Genomic DNA, 25,905 nt, shown 5'->3' on the forward strand with positions numbered 1-25,905 from the left:
TCTCCTGAGTTTTCTCAATGTAGGCAATTCTGTCAAAGGTTGGCTTGAAAAATCTGTTCTTTTCAAGTTTCAAATTCATATCTTGCTGGATCAGAGCTTCTTGAATTTTGTTCACCTTGTCATGAGTTATTGAGTGTTGACCTTGAAGGTGCCTTGTACTCAATGCAGTAACTCTCAATTGTGCCTTGAAATCATCATTTATCAGCATTTCATCAGCTTTTGCAAGATGCTCAGCAAGAATCTTTTCAGAAGGAACAAAACTAACTGAGTTCCAGTCTTTAGTCCACTCCTTTCCTCTAGGAGTTTCACTCCAAGGTACCGGTGCTTCCCCTGTAACAAACATCTTGACTAAATCAGCTTTATGAACAGTTTGTTGAGGTGCATGTCCTGATGGACCAGCTGCATCAGCATCTAAATTAGCAGTAGCTTCACCAGTAATTTCTTCATTAGAAGCATCAGAACTTGTTGATCCTGCAGTATCAGCATCCTCTGATAAAATAGCAGTATGTGAGGCTATAGAGGCTTCAACATTATCCTCTAAATTCTGATCTGCAGCCAGGTTCTGATCAATATCCACAATTGATGTTGTTGGTGGAGTGAGTTGAATTGGTGGAGCTTCCAAGTACAAAACCTCAGGCACAGTCAAGTTATGAATATCAATTTCAGCACTTGTACCTGGTTCTTCAGTATATACTGGATCAACTATAGGTGACATAGGAGGTGTAGGTATTTTGTCTTGAGCAGTTTCATGTTGTGCAGAAGGAAGTGATTCAATAACAATAGGTTATGTTGAGATCAGAGATTCCTAATCCCCTTCCTTAGCTGCTTCCACTACATCTGAATCTGACTCAACTATGTCCATGTGAGCTCTCTGTTTCTTAAATTTCCTCAAAGGTGGAGACACTGTAGGAGCTTTATCATCAGTATTTAACTTTCTAAGCCTTTTGAGGGGCCTAGAACTCCCAGTTACAGTATCTTTCTGAGAAGAAACCTTCTCAGCTTCTACAATAACAGTTTCTGATATAGGAACCTGTTCCTCAGTTGTTTTCTCAAATCAACAGAATTTAATCAAAACATTCATCACAAAATAAAGTTAAAAGTTGATGAAGTAAAGATTAATAAATTGCAATTAAACATGCACAATCACATAATTTGAGAAATAAAGAACAAATCTTGCAATTAAAGAAAATTTCATTGATATATCAGATGATTACATTTGATGAAATTTATCAATTACATGCAAAAATTACAAGATAGTCCTATTCTACGATTCCTAACATCAACAACCTTAGTTCTAAGCTAAGAAGTCTGACAAAGCTGACGGTGAAGAGAAACGGATGGATAACAATTAATACTTCTTCCTACTTTCAACAAAGAGAATAGCAAGATGAATGATTTGCTCCTGCTATTTAAGAATACGAAGATGAGCTTCTCTTTGGAAAGACAACAAATTATTTTTAATGTTATCTGGAAGTTGAATCCAGATGACAAATGGAATGTTGTTGATAGGATTTGGAGTCGGAATTCCATTTCGAAAAATGTGCACAGTTTCGGTGCCATAAGAGTAAAACCAACTAAAATGTGTCATTGTTTGAGAGAAATGAACAGATGTGGTTTTACTGAAGAATGGTCAGTCATTTAAATAGGCAATGGAATACTAAGGGACGCAAGGACTGGTTAAAAATTACAAGTAAAAATAATGACCCCTCAACTCCCTAGACTGATGTGTAATAATAACAGTCAGTAAAAGATCTAAAGCCAGAGTTAATGGGAAAGGGATATGATAATTATTACTGTGTGCATGCAGGTTTTCAAGACATACACGCTAACCACTAAACCATAATGATTATGACTGTTTTATCTCACATTAACCAATATTCTGTAAAAATATTATCGTTCAGGTAATGACCAAAAATAAACCAAGTAAATAAATACCGTCACGTCAGCATCATAACTTGATTATTATCAGGATTTAAAAGTCATCAGAATATGGCTCCTTAACTTGAAAAGTGAATGTGTATTCCTGTAATTCTTCACACAAATAAAGTTATCCTCGGAACTTAATCATCAGAACTTCCATCAGAACTTGTCCTCAGAATTTATGCAATTTGACACATAAACTGTTCATCTGAAACAACATTTATCACCACAGTAATTTTCATCATTCATATGGACTGTATGTGTGTGCATTAAGCTAAAAATCAGACAAAGAGTAAAGTCTGATTCACTTCAGTACATCTTAGAAATAAGGCATAACTAAGAACTTTGCTCAAAATCTGTCATTATTCTGAAGACTACTATTGAATGAGTTCATGCATGAGTCCACCTCAACTGTTTTGCGCTCATTTTATGCATCTTTTGAAATTCTATTTTACAGTGGCTTTTCAGTGTAAGTGAGTCACGACTGCTTATCAGAATTTATTCTGTTATCAGAGTATTTCTCCAGTAATCATAGAGTGTGAAAAGTCACCGAGAAAATTTTATTTTGCTTTTCTAATGCATATTACTTAATACCAGCAATGCACTTGGGTCTTCCCTTCCACATTTTTACTCTAGATCTCAAAGGAGTACCTTATTTTTATTTCTTTTCTTTTCTTTTTATTTTGATAAGTGAGGCTTATCAGCACTTAGTACATCCACCAGATTTACTAACATCAGAACTTAACAGAGAAGAAGCACTATTCTAGTTTTTGACTCAGTAATAAGATACACAAAGTAAACTTAACTAAGCTCAATATCAGAATTCGCTTGTGTTAAAATATTTCCATATAAACAATTACTTCAAACATGGGATATTTAGTATATTAAAGATTACTAGGTCAGCATCTAGCACAGTTATCCTCATTGGATTGAATAGTCACAGAAACATTCATATCACTATCAGAGTTTAGAAATTCACATCAGACAACAATCAGCACTTAAGTAATTTTCAATTTAAGCACAAAATACACAAAGATAGTAATATCTGTAAATACTGATCATAAAGTCTGATGTATCAGAACATAAACTAAGCAGATTTAGAGAAATAACCTGAAACCATTCCAAGTTCATTTACCAATCTTGTAAAAGTAGCTTCACACAATGGTTTTGTGAAGATATCTGCTAGTTGTTGATCTGTGGGAACAAAATGCAATTCTACTGTACCTTTATCCACATGTTCTCTTATGAAGTGGTACCTTATGCTGATGTGCTTTGTCATTGAATGTTGAACTGGATTACCTGTCATAGCAATAGCACTTTGATTATCACAGTAAATAGGGATTTTAGAAAATTTTAACCCATAATCCAGTAACTGATTCTTCATCCAAAGAATCTGTGCACAACACCTTCCTGCAGCAATGTATTCTGCTTCTGCAGTTGATGTGGAAATTGACTTCTGTTTCTTGCTAAACCAAGAAACTAATCTGCCTCCAAGAAATTGGCAGCTTCCATTTGTGCTTTTCCTGTCAATTTTGCATCCTGCAAAATCTGCATCTGAGTAACCTATTAGCTTAAAGTCTGATTCTCTTGGATACCACAATCCCATATCAGCTATACCCTCAAGGTACTTGAAAATTCTTTTCACAGCTGTTAAGTGAGGTTCTCTTGGATCTGCTTGAAATCTTGCACAAAGACAGGTAGCATACATGATATCAGGCACTTGCAGTTAGATAGAGTAGAGAGCCAATCATACCTCTATAATCAGTAATATCTACTGAGTTACCAGTATCCTTGTCCAACTTTGTTGCAGTGGCCATAGGAGTGGATGCACTTGAACAATCTTGCATTCCAAATTTCTTCAACAAATTTCTAGTGTACTTAGATTGGCAAATAAAAGTTCCTTCTTCATTCTGCTTGACTTGAAGGCCCAGAAAATAGTTAAGTTCTCCCATCATACTCATTTGATATCTTGACTGCATCAGCTTGGCAAACTTCTTACAAAATCTGTCATTTATAGAACCAAAAATGATATCATCAACATATATTTGCACCAAAAGTAAGTCCTTTACATGGTTGAGGTAGAACAATGTTTTATCAATAGTCCCTTTGTTAAATCCACTTTTCAGAAGAAACTGAGCTAATATCTCATACCATGCTCTTGGAGCTTGCTTAAGGCCATAAAGTGCTTTATCAAGCCTGTAGACATGATTGGGAAATTTGGGATCTACAAAGCCTGGAGGTTGTTCAACATATACTACCTCTCCCAATTCTCCATTAAGAAAAGCACTTTTCACATCCATTTGAAAGACTTTAAACTTCTTGTGAGCAGCATAAGCCAAAAATATCCTTATGGCTTCCAATCTAGCAACTGGTACAAATGTTTCATCATAATCAATTCCCTCCTGTTGAGAGTATCCTTTTGCCACCAGCCTTGCTTTGTTCCTTGTAATTATGTCGTCACTGTCAGTTTTGTTTCTGAACACCCATTTTGTACCAACAGCTGATCTGTTCCTTGGTCTTGGCACTAGGGTCCAGACTTTATTTCTTTCAAATTCATTTAACTCTTCCTGCATTGTTTGCACCCAATCAACATCTTGAAGAGCTTCTTCCACTTTTTTTGGTTCAGTCTGAGAAAGAAAAGAATGATAGAGGCATTCATTTGATGTAGCTGTTCTAGTTCTGACACCTGCATCAGGATTTCCAATAATTAAGTCAGGTGTATGAGCTTTAGTCCACTTCCTTGCAGATGGAAGGTTTTCTCTAGAACTAGATGCTCTCCCATGATCTATGCTGTCTCTATCAACATTTTTGATACTCCCCCTGAAATTATGCTCTCTGAGTTGGATCCTTCATTATTTGAGTTTCCAGAAATATCAGAACATGAGTTTCCAGAATTATCAGAACTTGGCTCATCAGAACTTGAAGAGCCTGTTGTATGTTCTGATGCTTCTTGAGATGTGGTTAGATCTTCAGTATGCTCCCCCTGAACAGGTGCATTTTCCTTAGGCGTAGTCTCCACAGTTTCAAGAACATCAGAGTTTAATCCATCAGAGTTTGCAGTATCAGGATTTACAGAATCAAAATTTAAAACTTCATTTTCGAATCTCAGCTGATCATGATCATTGAAATCTTCAAGTCCGGTAATCTTCTTATCATCAAAAGAGACATTGATAGATTCCATGACAACCCTTGTTCTTAAATTGTAGACTCTGAAGGCTTTTGTAGAAAGTGGATATCCAACAAAAATTCCTTCATCAGCTTTTAGATCAAATTTGGATAGCTGTTCGGGATGAGTCTTAAGAACAAAACACTTGCATCCAAATACATGAAAATACTTCAGATTTGGCTTCTTTTTCTTCACCATCTCATATGGTGTCTTTCCATGCTTGTTAATGAGTGTTGCATTCTGAGTAAAACAAGCAGTCTGCACAGCTTCAGCCCAAAAGTAGGTTGGCAACTTTGCTTCATCAAGCATAGTTCGTGCAGCTTCAATAAGAGTTCTATTCTTTCTTTCAACAACTCCATTTTGCTATGGAGTTCCAGGAGCAGAAAATTCCTGCTTTATTCCATGGTCTTTGCAGAACTCTTCCATGATCAAATTCTTGAACTCAGTGCCATTATCACTTCTTATGATCTTCACAGAATCTTTGACCAGTTTATCCAGTTTCTTGACATGATCAATCAAGATAGATGTAGTTTCACTTTTTGTGTGCAAGAAATACACCCATGTGTATCTGGTGAACTCATCCACTATGACCATATCATATTTCTTCTTTGCAATAGACATGACATTCACTGGACCAAATAGATCAACATGTAGTAGGTGATAAGGCTCAAGAATTGATGATTCAGTCTTGCTCTTGAATGAAGATTTTCTTTGTTTTGCCTTCTGACATGAATCACAAAGGCCATCAAGAGCAAATACTGATTTTGGCAGTCCTCTCACAAGATCTTTCTTGACTAGTTCATTTATATTGTTGAAATTTAAATGAGAGAGTTTCTTGTGCCAATCCCAGCTTTCTTCAATTGATGCTCTACTCAACAGACAGATTGCAGAACCATCAGTACTTGTTGAAAGCTTGACTTCATAAATGTTACCATGCCTGTATCCTTTCAGAACAACTTTGCCTGTAGATTTGCTTACAACTTCACAGTGTTCTTCAAAGAAATCCACATAATAACCTCTATCACAGATTTGACTCACACTCAGCAGATTGTGTTTAAGTCCTGAGACCAGAGCTACTTTTACAATGATGACATTCCCAAGATTGATATTGCCATATCCCATAATTTTTCCAATGTTTCCATCTCCATAAGAAACACCTGGGCCAGCTTTCTCCACAAAGTCTGATAGCAGGGCTTTATTTCCAGTCATATATCCTGAACATCCACTATCCAGAACTAGGATGTTCTTCCTGTTGCCCTGCAATCACAAAGACCACTAATGATTAGTTTTAAGGACCCAGACTTGCTTGGATCCTTTGGCCTTTTTAAGTTTGTTAACATTTGCAGCGGATTTAGCATCAGAGTTTATGTTAACAATTTTCTTATCAGAATTTGCAATATCAGACTTTGCATCAGAACTTATATTAGAAGGAATAATGCTAACTTTCTTTACAGAAGGTTTTATTTGATAATAATCATAGTACAAACTATGATATTCCTTATAAGTATAAATGGAATGCCATAAACTACCACAATAAAAACAAGTATTTTGTGGCTTATATCTAACAGACTGACTCTTAACTCCTGATTTTGAAGGTAAGGAGTTTATATTCTTATTCTTCCTGCAAAAAGAAGCCAGATGGTTAGAACTTCCACAGTTATGACATGTTTTTCTAGGAGCATTAGGAACATGCTTATAATTGTTACTTTTGTTCACATCTTCCTTTCCATTCCTATTTTTCCTAGGTGGATTTACCTTGTTTACATTCTTAACATCTTTCAGCTTATGCTTAAGCTGCTTCTTAGTCATTAAGCCTATGTTAACTTCAGTTGGCTTATCCTGTTTAGGTTTTTCAGAAGTTACTTTCTCCTTAACTTCTGATTTATCAATATCAGACTTTGCAGTTACAAACTTAACAGGATTTACCTTTGGTTTTTGTTTAACAACTATAGGCTCAGTTTCTACAGTTCCCTTACTGTTCTTATCATCTCCATAACCTAAGCCCTCTTTCTAGTTTCCACTACTAAGAATATCATGAGTTGCTTTACCAGAGTTAGTCCAAGTCCTGATAATCTCTTTTTCCTTTTCTAGCTCAGTTTTTAGAGATTCATTCATTTTTAACACTTCATCTCTAACATAAAAGGCATCATCTCTATCTTTCTGAGTTTGATGGAACATGACTAACTCGTTTTCTAAATAATCATTCCTCTTTTTATAAGCAAGATTTTCAGAAGTTAATCTTTCACATGTTAAAGTTTGATCTTTATAACTAATGAACATGGTCTTAAGATATCTTCTCAACTCAGTAATATCATCAGTATGAAAGGCATAAGTAGTTTGAGGTACCTTTAAGTCAGCAGTGTCAGAACTGCTATCACCATTTACCATCAAGGCATAATTTTCCTCATCCTCAGAATCTGAAGCATCTGACCAGCTTTTCTTCTTTGTGACAAGAGTCTTGCCTTTATCACTTTCCCCTTTTCTATAATCTGGAGATAATGGGCCTTTCTCACCACAGTTGTAGCATTTAACATTTGAGTAATCTCCTATGTCAGACTTTCCTCCTTTGCCTTCAGATTTTCTGAAACCTTTCTTTTCAGAACTTGCACCTTTCCTAGAAAACTTATTTCCTCTCCTGAATTTCCTGTATACAATCTTTGTGATTCCTTTCACCATAAGAGCACACAGCTTCATCATCTCCTCATCAGGGTCCATCTCAGGTATATTTTCAGTTTCTGAGTCATCATCACTATCATAACTTGATGACTCAGTATCATACTTTGTGATGAGAGCCTTTTCCTTGCCTTTTCTTGAGGCAGCTACTTTGAGACTTTCCTCCTCAGCCACAAAGGCAGCTGTTCTTGACTTTCTTCCACTCCTCTTGCTTCTTTGTTCCATCTCAAGTTCATGAGTCTTGAGCATCCCATAAATTTCATCAAGAGTTGTTTCCTCAAGAGCATAGTTGTCTTTTTATTATTGTGGCCTTCAAATCCCATCTTTCAGGAAGAGCTAACAGGAACTTAAGATTTGAATCTTCAATATCATACTCTTTGTCAACTAGTGATAAATCATTCAAGAGTTTGACAAATCTGTCACATAAATCAGTTAATGACTCGTCAGGTTTTGAGTCAAAGTGCTCATACTCTTGAGTGAGTATCGTCTTCCTGTTCTTCTTGATTGCATCAGTTCCCTGATACCTTGTTTTCAAAGCATCCCATATCTCCTTTGCAGTCTTGCATTGAATTACCCTGTTTGACATGACATTATCAATGATACTATGCAGCAAGTGTCTTACCTTTGCATCCTTTGCAATCGATGAGATATCTTCAGCAGTGTAATCACTTTTCTCCTTTGGTACAGACTTTGATGGCTGACATGCAACTTCCACAAAGAGTTTGGTTGGCATATATGGTCCTTCATAAATCCTGTCGAGATATTCTGGATCTGTAGCTTCCAGAAACATAGTCATCTTCACTTTCCATATGGAATACTCAGAAGGTTTCAACATGGGAACTTTTATGGTCTCATATCGACTATGAGTTATGGTTTTTGGAGGTTCTTCAGTTTTGGTGGGCTTGGTTGGAGTTTCTTCTTCATACATGATTATTTTTGGATCTTAAACTGTTTGTGTGTTAACAGTTAGCTCTGATACCACTTGTTAGGTCACACACACTGTAGAAGGGGGTTGAATATAGTGTTTAGCACAATCAAATCGAATATAAGAACTTAAGTAACAGAAAATAGATTTTATTCAACGCAATAAACTCTGTTACAATATGGAACTGTCCTCTCTCTCTCTCTCTCAGTGATGAACAAATTATCACGAGAGCTGCTAGAGTTACAAAGAATAATAACTTCGATAATCGTAACATTTATAGTGTAAATTCTATGCATGTGTTTATATACTACACAGTTACAAAATAATCTTCTAATTGATATGGAATATAATTCTGCTGCCTAAAATATATCAACTAGTTATCTTTTCTTCCAAGTATTCTATTCTTCATAGAATTCCTTTTTCATGCACAATTCTTTCTGTCTTAGTCTCGATCTTCTTTCCTTTCAATCAGCCGCCTGCCTTATCTGAAAGTCATCTTAAGTCCTGATATTATCTCCTGATAAATATCTTCTGAATCTTAAGTTCTGATAACTTAAGTTCTGATATCTTAAGTTCTGTCTTCAGTATAAGTGCTGATTTCCAGTTAAGTACTGATTTGTCCTGTTAAGTAAGATCTGAAAACTAAACACAAATCATATTACACATGACATTATCAAATATATCTAACACAATAAAAAATTTATTTCCCTCTCTTTTTACACATCTTTTCTTTTCCCTCCAATTGTAATTCAAATATAATATTATACTAATAATAGGGCACCATTATAAGGCATATTGTTGGACTTAATATGCAAAAATCATGTCTTAAATCACTAGGATATTATATTTTATTATATTTATAAGGCATCTAGTAGGACGTTGTTGGACTTGCTCTTATTAATTAAGTTATATTTGGTTGTACTAAAGTTTATCCGATCAATACTATACTCACCGCTTGTTATTCTCTTTCATTGTAATCGAGTTAATAATTTATAAATATCAAATCGATAAATTGTTGCACGACATAGTTATTATGGTAAGTTATATATATAGAGTAAAGTTCTATGGAGTCCACCTTTAATTGGAGTCCTCGGAGTCCATATATGTTCTGCAAGTAAAATATAGCTTAAAATATTGCAAAACATATTATTTTTCGACAAACATCACTATTCTATCAAAAATCTTGTAGATTACATACATTTTACAAGCAGAACATTGCAAAAATATATATTCTACAAAACATGTTTAGTTTGCAGAACATAAATGTTCATGTTGCAGAACATATTGCAGAACATACATATTGTACCGTAAATATATGAGATTTGCATGATTTTGTTGAAGTTATGCTATTTGTGTAACATGTTTTGTAAAATAACACGTTTTACAATATATTTTATTTGCAGAACGTAGATGGACTCCGAGGACTCCGATAAAAAGGTGGACTCCATAGAACTCACCCCTATATATATATATATATATATATATATATATATATATATATATATATATATATATATATTTGAGAAAAGAAGATCGAAAAATAGGAAAAGAAGAGAGATTCAAAGGGAAAGGGAGAAAAAAACGCAGATGTACGATGTATTTTTGCAAATTAAATTTAAAAAATAAATAAAAATGAAATCAAAAGAGTAGAATCGTATTTTTGTAAATATTTTTTTCCAAAAGTATATGGGAAAATAGTATTAAAAAATAGTATATGGGGAAATTTCCCATTTTTATATATTTACAACAGAAAATATGGTTTACTTTAATTATTTGGGAGGTTTTAAATATACGTGTTAGATATATTTACAACAGAAAATAAAATAAAATAAAAAACGAGATACCTATATAAATGCAACCAAACACGACCCGAATGTGGTGTCGGGTTAATTTGGGCGTGACAGAGCTACTTCAGAAGCTAGGGTTTCGAATAAGAACTGAGAGATAGCATCATTTCAATTGAATTGAATATGGATTTGATTGAGAAGAAAGAAGGCGAGAGTGTAGATCAATTATCTCATAACAACCCTATCGCCGATAAAGAAGCTGAGGAACGTCAAGCTCGTGACCTCAAAGCTGGTCTCCACCCTCTCAAGGTCTCTCTCTCTCCCCCCCCCCCTCTATTCGACATGAAATGAAGCAAATAGATATATTTAATCTTCATTTATATCTTTATTAGTCAATGTAAACGTCTGTTTGAACTGAAATTTGTTTAGTTGGGGAGGGTGGATATAGGCTCAAAAATATGTTTGTGTTATTTTAAATACTAGACTATTGCTTTTTTTTTAAGTGCGGAGAAGTATTCTATCGGAATTTTATGAAGTTTTCAGAACTTTGATGGTATTCGATTAGCATTTTTAAAGTATCTGTTTGAATCTGGTCGTGTGAAAATATCGAGCGAGTTTCAATGATTTTTTACAGGATAATGGATATTTTCGGTTTTTGAAAGGATAGATATTTGTCATCTTTGATCTGCGTAGTAATTTGTCGGGATTGAATAAAATCTGCAATCTCCGCATACTGCTCATAGAATTTAAATAGTACATGGACCAGTCAGAAACACTAGATTGTTAGTTATCAGTTATATAGTGCAAATCTTTTAGTAAATCTAATGTTGTGTCTTGTATGGTCGGGACTTCATGAAAGTGCTTTTTTAAGTAGCCAAGGATATGTCTTTATAAAAGAGCATGTTAAGGGCATTACATGTAATAGTGTTGATGTTAATTTGGTTTTTGTTTAAATATTAGAAGTTGCTGGTTGACTTCCATGTTCTCCAGATGCTAATAGATATTTTTTTTGTTTTTTTTTGAATTTGCTTTAATACTTCCTTAATATAATGATCAGAATAAGTTTGTATTGTGGTACACCCGTCGAACACCAGGAGTTCGAACTCAGACATCATATGAAGACAACATAAAGCAAATAGTGGATTTTAGTACGGTAAATAATTGAGTGATTTCTGCTTTAGTTATCTTTTGTGTTTCTTAGTGGTATAACTCTATACAACAGCTTATAAATATTGCACCTGAATATTTCTGGCTTTTAGGTTGAAGCCTTTTGGATATGCTACTGCCATTTGGCTCGTGTATCATCGTTGCCGAGTCCTACTGATTTGCATCTTTTCAAGGAAGGAATTCGGCCACTATGGGAGGTGATATTCTGGTTCACTTGGATGTTATAATTAATTTCTCTTTTCAATTTATTAGCTTCAGTTATTTACTTCACATTGTTCTTGAGTTTCATACTAATATAATTGTTATACTCATCAAACATTTTTTTAAACGCAGGATGCCGCTAATTGCCACGGTGGTAAGTGGATAATAAGGTTTAAGAAGGTTGTCTCAGGTCGCTTTTGGGAGGATCTGGTGAGTAATAAATATAATTTGGGGGGGGGGGTTCTAAAGTATTCGGAGATTTTATTTATTAATCAGTGATATCGGGGAACATATTTATGATTGCTTTAGAAGTGATTACAGACTCTGAATATATTATGACATCTGCAAATGAAATCCGTGATCAAGTGAATTTAAAATGAGAAAACTGAAAGATAGCAAAAGACTTCTTTAGACTACTAGGGTGTCTTTATATAAAGTGTTTTCCTTGACGTGTAGAACATGGTGTCGGCCTACTGTTGGTGCTATGGGAGTTAATGGAGCCTTAATTATGAATCGTGATTATCTCTGATCGTGAAGATTGGACATTTTGTTATTCCTAGTTACTGTGTGATCCAACAAGAGCGATACGTCATGTTATTCCTTCGGTTGGAAGTGCTCATTCTGGGGATATGAATTTCAGACATTAATTTGCATACATTATTAGTCTTATGGTCCTATATTACTTGGAAATATTTCTAGTTGAGGGTCCGAAAACGTTCGCAAAGTAATGTTGTAAATGCTGTTATTGTACTGAAGTGCCAATATTGGAATGCAAGTGATAATGAAAATGGGCTGACAATTATTTCTAATACAAAAGCTTAGAAAAAAGTAGTTGGAGGATTTATTATGACTTTAAATCTGGATACCTTGCTTGATTTATTGTGGTATTGATTTTTTAACACTTGCTATATTTTCTGTAATTACAAGCTGACAGCAGACCAGTTTGTTTTTCACAAAACAGATAATGTGTTTCACCAGCTAGCATCTGGACATGTGATCTATCTTTTTCCATGTACATTGGATATGCAATAGCACTATGTGTTAAATTTTTTGCCATATAAATTTCTTTACAAGTAAAATTTGACAGGCTGTAGTAATTATACTTTTGCACATGTTGTGGAGGTTGTTAGTCATATGTGCTAACGACGAATGTTCATTCAGGTTCTGGCATTGGTAGGTGGCCAGCTCGACTATGGGGATGATGTTTGTGGAGCAGTATTGAGCGTCCGTTTCAGTGAGGATATATTGAGTGTGTGGAATCGCAATGCATCTGACAATCAGGTCAACCACTATTTTAGCAGTCGTTCTTTATCAATTTCTGATTTCACCTCTAGTTATTGCTAAAAATAATTATTACCACACTTTCTTTGAATGCTATTCACTAAATGTATTTTATCTTTACCAGGCTGTTATGTCTTTGAGAGACGCAATCAAGCGACACTTGAAGCTTCCTCACAGCTACGTTATGGAATACAAGCCGCATGATGCTTCTCTGCGAGACAACTCATCATATCGGAACACATGGTTAAGAGGATAGAGATGTTGTGGTCACTTGTTCACCGGAATCTGAACGCAGTTACCATTTTAAAAATGAGTATTGTCCTGCATAACTGCTCTGGTTGTTAAAAAATTATTACAATTGCAACCAAATGATCATTCCTGGCCAGCCAGGTCTTTGTCTTGATAACAGTACTTAAGAATGGCCCACTGTAGATCATCTCATTACCTTTTGATGTGTACCAAATTTCTGTACTGTTAAATTTACATTTTCAGAAACTTCCTATATATCTCTTTTCATTCAGTATTAAGGTTTTGGCTGCTAATATTTTGTTTGCTTGCTTAAGATAGCGGATTAGAGTCCTTGAGAAATTTAGATTCTTTGCTAGTAGCTTCATGCATTAATTTTAGCTATATATTCTTAGTCATTTAATTTGTAATTTCGTGATTACAAGTAGATAACTGATGTAGCACAAAAATTAAAGATTATAAACACTAGCACAAAAGTTAAGGATTCATTAAAAAAATTCACCACTACAGACATTGTTTTCTTGATTAAAGTTTATACCAATTATGGTTAGGAGTCACTTTGTGACTTGTCAGTTTCTAGGTCTGTCAGTGACCCGATACATATCAATTCTGCCAGGAATTGACAACAGTGTTTACTTTCTTAGAGTACAAACTACTCTGATCAATATTTACTCCTCCAAAGTTTAAAACCAAGATAGACCTTGTGGGGGACAACTTCATAGTTCATGGTATTGTGGCCTACATTGGGGACGAGGACTCTATTGCTTATGAGCATGTACAAATGCACAATGCTGGTGTTAAAATACATGTGCTATATTATCAAGGTGCTAAAATAGATTTTGCAGTAGTGCATAATTTAACGTGGCACCAAATGAACCAAATTGCATCATGACCTATGGTTACAAGACATGTATGTTAACTTTTAGTTATCCATTTTCCTCCATTTTCATGCTTACATGCTTATGCCGAAGCTGTGTTGTATTTTTTATGCCATATCATAACATAGCACCACTTATCACATTGCAATGGTTTTCTACTGAACTTTTAATGAGCATCCAACACTCCATGACTAACCACCAGAACAGAAATATTAATCTCAAAGCATTAACTTCAACCGATTCAACATATTAGTACATAAATTCTGTATATGCAGAAATGCTTCTGAACTTGTATTAAAGCAGATCCGTGTTGATGCACAGTGTGCCCATAACATTGTCACAGCAAGTATTCTATTATCCATGTATGTTTTTATTTGAACTTTTGCAAGTCTTTTGACACTTTTAGAAAATTTATTCGCTACACTGTTATATATCACATTCCAGGATGCCTGGATGAAACTTCATGAATTGAATACAGATGCAAGCGATCCTACACCGATGACTGAAGCCCAATTATACCTGCCAAATTTTTACATAATAACTGTCAACTAGCAAATCAGAGAAAATGAAGATACTTAGATACATACAAATAGTGGCCTTATTACTGCATACGAAAAAAATGAATTTGATTTCGAGATATGAACAGGCTTAAAAAACATAGCGACAGGAAATGGGAAGTGGCGCCGGTTTTGTCAAAATAGTACTACTGGCTCTAAATTTTCTTGTTTGGAATGAAAGAAAAGCAGATTATACAATTGAAAAGCTGATGCTGCAAAATGGCAAAAGGTAAGAAGTCAAGACAATACTCTAGTTAGGTTGTGTTCACTTGGTGGGAATGGAATGAGGAAGGAATAGAATGAAAAATTATATACAAATTTTATGAAGAAAAAAGTATATATGGGTGAAATTATGAATGAATATAAGGTAGTCTAAATTTTCTATGACGAGGATTGTAGGAAAATTGATGCAGAAATGGAATGAGAATTCCTTCCAAAACATGTGGGTTAGAATTCTAGTTCAAATAGTTTGGAATGGAGTGGAAGAAGGAATGAAAATTTTAAACATTTTCCTTAACCTCACCCAAATAAGAGTTCAAATTTCATTCCATTCTCCCCTCATTCCATTCCATCAAAGTGAACTCAGCCTAGGTGTTAGCAACTAGCTTCAATCAAAGATAACTATCCCCAACGTTCCACCTGTAGAAGGTAACATTTAAGTTTTCTACCTTGCTGTTTCTAAAGTTTTCCCTCTTCCTCCACAAATAGACCCACCACAAGAAATATATATATCCAATCAAGACAGTATAATAAAAAATTTCATAAGAGCTGTTATGAATTTAGTTACCGCATCCAACTCTTGCACCTGCATTCCCCGTGGTCTTGCTGAGTTCATGGCCACCTGTTTCAAAATCCACCCATTCTTAAAAATTAACAAATGGTGGTACTGTAATAATACTCACCATTTCATCAAAAATGCTAACAAGTAATTGTAGGATTTTTACACCTCAAGCAAGCAAAGGTGAATTTGAGTAGCAGCAAAATCAGGACATAGTAGCAAAGCTTAAGTTGGTCAACAAAACAGATGTGGCGCTCAAATAGTGAGAAGCTGATTGCCACTTAACAAGCAAAACTCAATGTTTTTTTATTTATGATAAAGAATCTCAATGGAAACATGTTGATGCACCCTACAAGCATAGGCTACGATATTCCTGCCCTATAAATCTTTGTGAGCTAGTTTTCGACTGAACCTCCCCATACCTAACAAAATCAACTAGCAAAAAAGAAAAAAAGAAGATAAAAGATTATCATCAGAGAAAACCAGAGAGAGGAAAACAAATACAAAGGTTGAACTGTAAAGAACAGAGTCGAAAGCTTTAATATTAACCCTTGCAGCCTTGCCACTAGATATTGAATGGTGGGGACTGGGAAAAGAAACTAGAACAGGCAACACATTAGTGGAACAGCATTACAATTTATTAGGTTACTAACACAGATGACTTCATAGAAATACTGGAAGCTTTCACTTATCCAGAATTTACTACAAGATAAATTAAGCAAACAGAAGTATCCCTGTAATTATAATTCTACCATCTTCTGTTATGTTCAATCCAAAAAAGAAATTGTCTGTCAGCTAAAAACAGTATCTTCTTTGATTATAGTTTTTGCGCACAAACATGTAGATATTGGTAGAGTTAAATGAATGAAAAGACCAACTAAGCCTTTACCTCTTCCAAGATCATCAGGATCAGCATGCACGACAACTGCCCTCCCCAATATAGAGTGCTGTCCACTTAATGGAATCTATATTATCACAGAAGATAGGTTTCCGAACATAAGTACTGAGTGATTTATAATCAAACTACGGTGGTGTGTTTTACTTTACATTTGAAACATAAACATCTAACACTATTTCCACTTTCAAGACAGGAAGCATAAAGGAGTAAAGAGAAAATATTATACCCGACTATCTACAATTGAGACCTCAGCAATCCCTGAAATGTAAAAAATGTAGCTTTGTGTAAAATTAACAAATATTACGTAACTAAAACTAAAAAAATTACCATGAGGGCTAGCAACGACATTCCCCAAATCACCAGCGTGGCGGTCATCATCAGTAGGAGCACCGTGGTTTTTCTGAAGTGGATTAAAATGTGGGCCTACAAGTATATACTCAAAATTCATCACTCGGAACCAAAAAAAGAACCAAGACGCTAACATAGTTTAAAATAAGAAGAAGCTGAAATGGAGCAATTTGATGCAAATGAAGAAGGAGGGCAGTGATAGTAGTGTTAAATAAATATATGTAAGTAAGTATGGGGAGGGATAGCATACCAGTGGAGATGCAGCCATTGGTGGTATCACCAAGAGCATGAATATGAAAGCCATGAAGGCCTGGAGAGAGTCCTGTTATCTTCCCTTTCACATGGGTTGACCCTGTATTGTATTGTATGTATATAATATGTATTTGTATCCCTCAATTCATTGGATTATATGTGTATATAATACCAAACACATAACAATTCAGACACAACATAAACTGGGTAATAAAACAAAGATAGTTAACAATTAACATAAACAAATTACCAGAGGAGTCCTGAACGAACTGAAGGGACCCACCAACGTTGGTGTTGCCGGAGATGATTGCCACTGCCTTTATACTCCCCATTCTTTTTTCTCTGCCTCTACCTCTCTTCCTTTTATCCTCGGTTTTGTATCGTGGACTCCAAAAAAAATTTCTTGTAAAAACCAAAATAATACACGAGTACATTTTTATTTCCACATCATTTTCTTTTTCTTTTTTAATCACCAAAGTACTGTCTTTCTCCACTCTTTTTTTTTTCTTTTAAATATTGTTTTATTTTGAAACAAAGGAAAACTTTCATTAACTTGAAAATTCAGAAGATAACTTCTCCAACAACAAATCTGGAGGAGATATGAAATAATTGTAGTTATTTAACAAATATGGGACTCTTGCCATCAAATGGGCAGCCTTGTTTGCTTGCTTTTTAATGTGAAGAACAAATAGATCGGCTCGTTCCTTAAGCTTCTCTTTGCACTCATCAATAATATGATCAACTTCTAACTGGTACGCATCCTCACTATCTAAAGCATGCACCACCGATTGCGAATCTGTCTCGATAACAATATGATGCAACCCAGTACTATTAATCCATCTAATTGCTTCGTAGACACCTATAACTTCAGCTTCCATGACTGACACTTCACATGCTAACTTCATATTCTTTCCCCCTCTATCATCACGGACTACCAAGCCCAAAGTGAACATACACTCCCGAATATGTAATGAAGCGTCCACATTGAGTTTATAAGCTCCTATCTCATGTGGATGCCACATTATTTGATCCTGCACTGCTGTAACAAGCTGCATGATGTTCAATCTTTCTTTGCACTTATTCACTTCTCCCCATTCCTGCATCATCTTAGCACTCATCTCCATAGTGACTATAGGTGTTATGAATCTTCCCACCCGAACTCTTTTATTTCTCGAGAACCATATACCTGAAAGCACAGTAGCCACTTTCTGAATCGTCTCTTCTGTCTCCTTGCTAATCATATCCAACAACCAGTTCAAAGTCAGCTCTATATCCTGCATATCAATATTCAACCCCGATATACTCCAGCAATCTATTGCAAAAGAACACTCACAAAATAGATGCCTTAAATGTTCGATATCAGTACCACACATAGGGCATTAAATGTAGTTTCCACACATTTACTTCTCAATATCCATCTAACAGGAATGTTGTTCCTACAGAAATGCCAAAGAAAAACTCTGGTTTTATGAGGCAACTTCAACTTCCACAATTTATTCCATCCCTGCGATTCAATCATGTTGTCACTACTAGCATATCGTGTCTCCCAGTACCTCTATCCTGATTTCACAGTATAAGCACCTTTGTGCGATCCAACCCAAGCCAATTTATCTTTAACTTTAATCTGCGGAATTCTCGTCTGAATAGTCAACTTACTATCATTAGCATGAAAGTTGCGTTCCACCTTATGCACATCCCAGACTCTGCTATTAGGATGGAAGTAAGAACACACCTTTTCATTCCTTACAATATTCAGATGACTGTCCTCGACTCGAAAATCCACCTTGCCTTTCAACCATGGATCTTTGTAAATGCTAATATATTTACCATCTCGTAACACCCACCTAAATCCATCTTTCAATCTCTCTTTGACCTCCCATATGCCAGTCCAGATGAAACTAGGATCCACACCTCTCCTTACCTGTAAAATATGTCTATCTGGATAATATCGCTCCTTAAACATGCATGCAACAAGCGTATTAGAATTACGACTAAAATTCCATACATGTTTGCCTAAGAGAGCCTAGTTGAACCCGTGTAAGTCCCGAAATCCTAACCCACCTTTATTTTTAGCCACTGCCAACCTATTCCAAGCCATCCACTTTATGCCTCGACTATTGTTACCACTAGAACCCCACCAATATCCATTCATCAGTCATTCAATCTCAGTACACAGTGATTTTGGAATTAAAAAACATGACATACTATAAGAAGGAATTGTCTGAGCCACATTTTTCACCATAACCATTTTCCCTGCTTTAGATAACATTTGATTACTCCAGTCTTGAATCTTCCTCCACACTCTATCCTTAACAAAACCAAACATCGCTTTCTTTGAATGACCTATCAGAGAAGGAAGGCCGAGATACTTGCTATCCCCGAGCTCATTTTGTATCATCAGAATATCTCTAACCTCTTGTTGCTTATCCCCTCTGACATTGGCACTAAAGAACACACCTGATTTTTGATAGTTCACCACCTGTCCTGATTCACTCCCATGCGTATTCAAAATAATTTTAACCACTCCTGCTTCTTCTTTAATAGCTTTGAAAAACAAGGAGTTGTTATCCGCAAAGAGCAAATGGGTTACTTGAGAAGCATTCAAACAAATTTTACACCCACTGATTAGACCATCATTTGCAGCTCTTGATAATGCTTGAAAGAGGTCATCCACACAAAATAAAAAAAGGTAGGGATATAGTGGATCTCCTTGTCTCAACCCACGCCTCGGAACTATTGGCCCAAACAAACTACCATTAAAAGCTACCGAATAACTTATTGTCGAGACACAGAGCATAATCCATCTAATCCAAATGCTATTAAACCCCAAGACCTGCATTCTCCTCTTCAAATAACTCTAACCACTCGGTCATAATCTTTGGAAATATCCAATTTCAATGCCACCTCACCCTCTGCCTCCATATTTTTTCTCTTCATAAAGTGCAGAATCTCGAAGGCAGCTAACACATTATCAGAAATATTCCTTCCGGGAACAAATGCTGATTGGTTTTCAGAAATCACGCCAGGGAGGATAACCTTGAGCCTGTTGGCAAGAACTTTCACTAATATCTTGTATAAGACATTACAAAGAGCTATAAGACGAAGCTCTATCATATGTTCTACGTTCTCTTTCTTTGGGATAAGAACCACCATTGTATTGTTCAAATTTGCTGGAAACGCACACTTAGACAACCAATCCTTACAACAGTTAAACACTTCCTTGCTCAACAAATCCCAGAAATGCTGAAAAAATGCTGGGTTCAGACCATCAGGCCCAACACTTTTATCAGGATGCATTTGCTTCAAAGTTATTATAAACTCCGTAAAGTTAATCCCAGCCGTGAGCCTGGTATTATGCTCATCAGATATAACACGAGCTTCTGCATTGTCAAGATGAACACTACCACTATTTCCTCAATCAAACACACTTCTAAAGTAATCAAGCACCACCCTGCCCATGCCATCGTGACTGTCCACTACCTCATTTTCTCCAGTTACAAGATGAGTGATGTGGTTTAACTTTTTCTTTTTTGACGCTGCTGCATGAAAATACTTTGAATTAGTGTCCCCTTCAGTCAACCAAAAAGCTTTGGCTCTTTGCTTCCAGTATAGTTCTTCATGCATCAATAGATCCTTCAATTTATGTCTTTCCTCAAAATACCTCTTCACTCCCTCCTCATCTCTTCTATCTACCAGACTATAGAGAATTCCTTTCTGTTTTTTCACGTTGTCTCGGAATTCATGGAAGAAAATCGTGCCCCATCTCGCCATAAAAGTTGAAACAGATAATAACTTCAGGAACAAATGAATTTTAGGAATCTCTTTCCAATATTGAACCACTTCTTCTTTAAAACTAGACTCATGAAGCCACGTGTTCTCAAATTTAAATCTGAATTACTTCCGAGAGAACTCAGTATTGATAGGTACGAGCAATATGAGATCATGATCAGATTTGATAGTATGGGTAACAGTTAACTTACAGAGGGGAAATTTCCTCCACCAATTAGCATCGGCGAACGCTCTATCTAGTCTCTCTCTTATCCAGTTTGGTTTGCCCTTGCTTTTCTCCCACGTGTAATCGCCTCCTTTCAAGTCAACCTCTAAGAGTCCACAATCATCTATTGTAGCTTTGAATCCGTCTAGCAATAACTAGGGGTGGGGATGAGGTCCCATTTTATCCGTAACACACATCATATCATTGAAGTCCCCAACAATACACCAAGGGATACTATCATACCTCACCAGCCCTCTCAAAAAACACCAAGCATTATGTCTTCTGTCTCTCTCTGGGAACCCATAATAACAAGTTAACCTCCAAGTATTAGATATATTTGTGATGTCATGTCTAATGATGATTTGTGTTTAGTTTTCAGATCTTAACTAACAGGACAAATCAGGACTTAACTAGAAACCAGTACTTATACTGAAGTCAGAGCTTAAGATATCAGAACTTAAGTTATCAGAAGATATTTATCAGGAGATAATATCAGGACTTAAGAAGACTTTCAGATAAGGATGGCGGTTGATTGAAGGAAAGAAGATTAAAGCAAATACAAGAAGAGATATACATGGAGAAGAATTCAATGAAGAATAGAATACTTGGAGGAAAAGATAACTAGTTGATATATTTTAGGATGCAGACTTATATTCGATATCAATTAGAAGATTATCTTGTAACTGTGTGTCTATATAAACACAACATAGGGTTTACACTATAAGTGTTATCTTAATCGAGAATATTATTCATTGTAACCCTAGCAGCTCTCGTGATATTTGTTCATCACTGAGAGAGAACGATTCCATTGTAATACTGTTTTATTAATAAGATTATTCTGTGTTTCATACTTGTGTTCTTAATTAAATTTGATTGTAGTATACACTGTATTCAACCCCCTTCTACAGTGTGTGTGACCTAACAAGTGGTATCAGAGCAGTCTATTAACACATATATAGTAAAGATCCAAAATAATCATGTCTAAAGAAGAGAAAACTCCAACCAAGCCCACCAAAACTGAAGAAACTCCAAAGACTCAAATCCATAATCGATATGAGACTATTAGAGTTCCCATACTGAAACCTTCTGAGTATCCCATATGGAAAGTGAGGATGACTATATTTCTGGAAGCTACAGATCCAGAATACCTTGACAAAATTAATGAAGGATCACATAAGCCAACCAAGCTCTCTTTTGTAGTTGCAGATCAGCCAGCACAGACTGTACCAAAGGAGAAAAATGAATATACAGCTGAAGATATCTCATCTATTTCCAAGGATGCAAAGGTAAGGCATTTGCTGCATAGTGTCATTGATAATGTCATGTCAAACAGGGTCATTAACTGCAAGACTGCAAAGGAGATATGGGATGCCTTGGAGACAAGATGCCAGGGAACTGATTTAATTAAGAAGAACATGAGGACTATACTCACTCAAGAGTATGAGCACTTTGACTCAAAATCTGATGAGTCATTAACTGGTTTATATGACAGATTTGTCAAACTCTTGAATGATCTGTCACTGGTGGATAAGGAATATGATCTTGAAGATACTAATCTTAAATTCCTTTTAGTTCTTCCTGAAAGTTGGGATTTGAAGGCAACTACTATAAGAGACAACTATGCTCTTGATGAAACTACTCTTGATGAAATTTATGGTATGCTCAAAACTCATAAACTTGAGATGGATCAAAGAAGCTGAGGAGGAATCCCCCAAAGTGGTTGTCTCAAACAAAGGCAAAGGAAAGGCTCTCATTACAAAGTCTGATACTGAGTCATCAAGTTCTGATAGTGATGAGGATTCAGAAACTGAAAGTCTATCTGAGATGGATGTTGATGAAGAGATGATGATATTATGTGCTCTTATGGTGAAGGGTATCACAAAGATAGCCTACAGGAAATTCAGAAGGGGAAAGAAGTTTTTCAGGAAAAGTGGAAGTTCTGATAAGAAGGGATTCAGAAAATCTGAAGGCAAAGCTGGAAAGTCTGACAGAGGAGATTACTCAAATATTAAATACTACAATTATGGTGAGAAAGGCCACATATCTCCTGATTGCAAGAAAGGAAAAAGTGACAAAGGCAAGGCACTTGTCACAAAGAAGAAAAGTTGGACAGACACTTCAGATTCTGAAAATGAGGTGAATTATGCCTTGGTGGCAAATGCTGATAGCAGTTCTGAAGCTGCTGAGTTAAAGGTACCTCAAACAACTTATGCTTTTCATACTGATGATATTACTGAGTTGAGATCTTATCTTAAAATTATATTCATTAGCTATAGAGATCTAACTTTAACATGTGATAGGTTAACTTCTGAAAATCTGGCTTTTAAGAAAAGGAATGACTATTTAGAAAAGGAGTTAGTTATGTTCCATTAAACTCAGAAAGAAAGAGATGATGCTTTTTATGTTAGAGATGAAGTGTTAAAATTGAATCAATCTCTAAAAACTGAGTTAGAAAAGGACAGAGAGATTATCAGGACTTGGACTAACTCTGGCAGAACAACTTAGAATTTGCTAAGTAGTGGAAACTGGAAAGAGGGCTTAGGTTATGGAGATGATAAAAGTGAAACAGGAACTGAACAAATTAAGCCAAAGTTAAATCCTGTTAAGTTTGTAGCTAAATCTGTAAAGTCTGATTCTGAAAAGATGAAAGATACTGAGACAGAAGTTAAGGCAGAGTCAACTTTTGACAGATTGAAACATGAGAAGTCAATTGAAGTTAACATAGGCTTAATGACTAAGAAGCAGCTTAAGTATAAGCTGAAAGAGATTAAGAATGTAAACAAGGTAAAGCCACCTAGGAAAAATAGGAATGGAAATGAAGGTGTGAATAAAAGCAATAATTATATGCCTGTTCCTAATGCTCCTAGAAAGAAATGCTATAACTGTGAAATTCTAACCATCTGGCTTCTTTTTGCAGGAAGAATAAGAATATCAACTCTTTACCTCCTAAATCAGGAGTTAAGAGTCAGTCTGTTAGGTTTAAACCACAAAATCCTTGTTTTCATTGTGGTAGTTTATGTCATTCCATTTATACTTTTAAGGAATATCATAGTTTGTACTATGAATTTTATCAAATAAAACCTTCTTTAAAGAAAGTTAGCATTATTCCTTCTAGTGTAAGTTCTGATGCAAAGTTTGATACTGTAAATTCTAATAAGAAAAATGTTAACATAAATTTTGATGTTAAATTCGCTACAAATGTTAACAAACTTAATAAGGCCAAATGATCCAAGCAAGTTTGGGTCCTTAAAACTATTCATTAGTGGTCTTTGTGATTGCAGGGCAACAGAAAAAACATCCTAGTTCTGGACGGTGGATGTTCAGGACATATGACTGGAAATAAAGCCCTACTATCAGACTTTGTGGAGGAAGCTGGCCCAAGAGTTTCTTATAGAGATGGCAACATGGGAAAGACTCTGGGATATGGCAATATCAATCTTGGGAATGTCATCATTGAGAAAGTAGCTCTAGTCTCAGGAATTAAACACAATCTGCTGAGTGTTAGTCAAATCCGTGACAGAGGTTATCATGTGGATTTCTTTGAAGAACACTGTGAAGTTGTTAGCAAATCTACAGGCAAAGTTGTTCAAAAGGGATACAGGCATGATAACATTTATGAAGCCAAGCTTTAAACAAGTTCTGATGGTTCTGTAATCTGTCTGTTAAGAAGCGCATCAATTGAAGAAAGCTGGGATTGGCACAAGAAGCTCTCTCATTTAAATTTCAATAATATAAATGAACTAGTCAAGAAAGATCTTGTGAGAGGACTTCCAAAATCAGTATTTGCTCCTGATGGCCTTTGTGATTCATGTTAAAAGGTAAAACAAAGAAAATCCTCATTCAAGAGCAAGACCGAATCTTCAATTCTTGAGCCTTATCACCTACTACATGTTAATCTATTTGGTCCAGTGAATGTCATGTCTATTGCAAAGAAGAAATATTGTAATAACCCCAAAATTTTTCAACTTTTTGTAACCCTTGTGAATAGTGTTTTAGCTGAATGAGAAAACTTTTCACGCCACACTATGTAGGGGTTCTGTTATGGATATTCTGGGATTTTATTAGTACTATATGAAGTATATAAGTGTATGTAAATATCGTCAGAACCCAATTCCGAACACTTTGGTTTTTCCCGGAAATCCACAAGATACGGAGAGAATTGAGTATGAGGTAACAGGATAAAAAGGATTTAAATTAAAGGATTATAATAGAGGATCATAAAAAGGAATGTAATGTATTGAGAAAGGTCAAGGGAACCTAAGTAATAAGATCCCGGGTATGATCCTTCAAACGATAAACGAGAACGAAAGTTAAGCGAACCGTACAACAGATCAGCGGTCATTAGGCAAACGATTAGGAAGCTAATCAAAGGGATTAAGGGGAGTGATGTCATCCAACCAATAGAAAGAAGACAAGGAAGGGAGGATGACATCATAAGGGTGACATAAGCATGACATGGAAGGAAGGAGGTGTGGTTGATTTAGGACCACACAAATTCAAGGACAAGGTGGTAATTTGCTAAATCAAAAACAAAACCAAGCCAACCAACTAGCAAATCATTTCATCAAAAAATCAACCAAGGCTTTGTTCTTCATTTTTGCTCTCGACTTTCTTCATTTTCCAAGGCATAAATTTTCAAAAATCAAGATCCAAGCATCCTTAATTGGTAAGAAAATTCCCTAACCATCTTTATGCTTAGTAATGGCTATATCATAAGTTTAAGCCATTAATTCTTGCTCTAGCTTCTTCATTTAATCAATGAAGAAGACAATGAATAGTGTTTTCAAGTTTTTTTACTTGAACTTTTCTTGTTTTTCTTGAAGATCCAAGCTTT

The 25,905-nt window shown here is 35.5% G+C and overlaps 2 protein-coding genes across 3 annotated transcripts; one reads left to right on the forward strand and one right to left on the reverse strand.

Annotated features, from left to right (window-relative positions):
* Positions 1-10,546: 10,546 nt before the first annotated feature.
* LOC141707730 (eukaryotic translation initiation factor NCBP) lies at positions 10,547-13,640 on the forward strand. Its single transcript, XM_074511070.1, has 6 exons — positions 10,547-10,780; positions 11,529-11,624; positions 11,731-11,835; positions 11,972-12,049; positions 13,001-13,120; positions 13,245-13,640. Exons 1-6 carry the CDS (start codon positions 10,655-10,657, stop codon positions 13,374-13,376), a joined length of 657 nt encoding a protein of 218 aa, XP_074367171.1. The 5' UTR covers positions 10,547-10,654; the 3' UTR covers positions 13,377-13,640.
* An 805-nt stretch (positions 13,641-14,445) lies between these two features.
* LOC141707731 (superoxide dismutase [Cu-Zn] 2) lies at positions 14,446-17,484 on the reverse strand. Of its 2 annotated transcripts, XR_012569145.1 has the most exons (8): positions 17,328-17,484; positions 17,076-17,177; positions 16,805-16,900; positions 16,704-16,735; positions 16,469-16,544; positions 15,589-15,642; positions 15,325-15,440; positions 14,446-14,763 (listed from the first exon to the last, which is right to left on the reverse strand). XR_012569145.1 is itself a non-coding variant. In XM_074511072.1 (7 exons), the coding sequence occupies exons 1-7, from the start codon at positions 17,407-17,409 to the stop codon at positions 14,735-14,737; spliced, it is 471 nt and encodes a 156-aa protein (XP_074367173.1). In that variant the 5' UTR covers positions 17,410-17,484; the 3' UTR covers positions 14,446-14,734. The 2 variants fall into 2 exon arrangements, 1 of the variants encoding a protein (XP_074367173.1); XM_074511072.1 differs by lacking the exon at positions 15,325-15,440.
* Between the last annotated feature and the right edge of the window lie 8,421 nt (positions 17,485-25,905).

Source organism: Apium graveolens, chromosome 2 (assembly GCF_009905375.1).
Source record: "Apium graveolens cultivar Ventura chromosome 2, ASM990537v1, whole genome shotgun sequence".
Lineage (NCBI taxonomy): Eukaryota > Viridiplantae > Streptophyta > Magnoliopsida > Apiales > Apiaceae > Apium > Apium graveolens.

Bases quoted from the DNA above. Each gene is read 5' to 3' on its own strand.
- LOC141707730 (XM_074511070.1), top strand. From the start codon at position 10,655: ATGGATTTGATTGAGAAGAAAGAAGGCGAGAGTGTAGATCAATTATCT. The intron at 11,625-11,730 runs GTAAATAATTGA...TCTGGCTTTTAG, and splicing joins AAATAGTGGATTTTAGTACG to GTTGAAGCCTTTTGGATATG. The intron at 11,836-11,971 runs GTGATATTCTGG...TTTTAAACGCAG, and splicing joins GAATTCGGCCACTATGGGAG to GATGCCGCTAATTGCCACGG.
- LOC141707731 (XM_074511072.1), bottom strand. From the start codon at position 17,409: ATGGGGAGTATAAAGGCAGTGGCAATCATCTCCGGCAACACCAACGTT. The intron at 16,736-16,804 runs GTAATTTTTTTA...TTTACATTTCAG, and splicing joins TGTCGTTGCTAGCCCTCATG to GGATTGCTGAGGTCTCAATT. The intron at 16,545-16,703 runs GTATAATATTTT...GTGATAATATAG, and splicing joins TCTCAATTGTAGATAGTCGG to ATTCCATTAAGTGGACAGCA.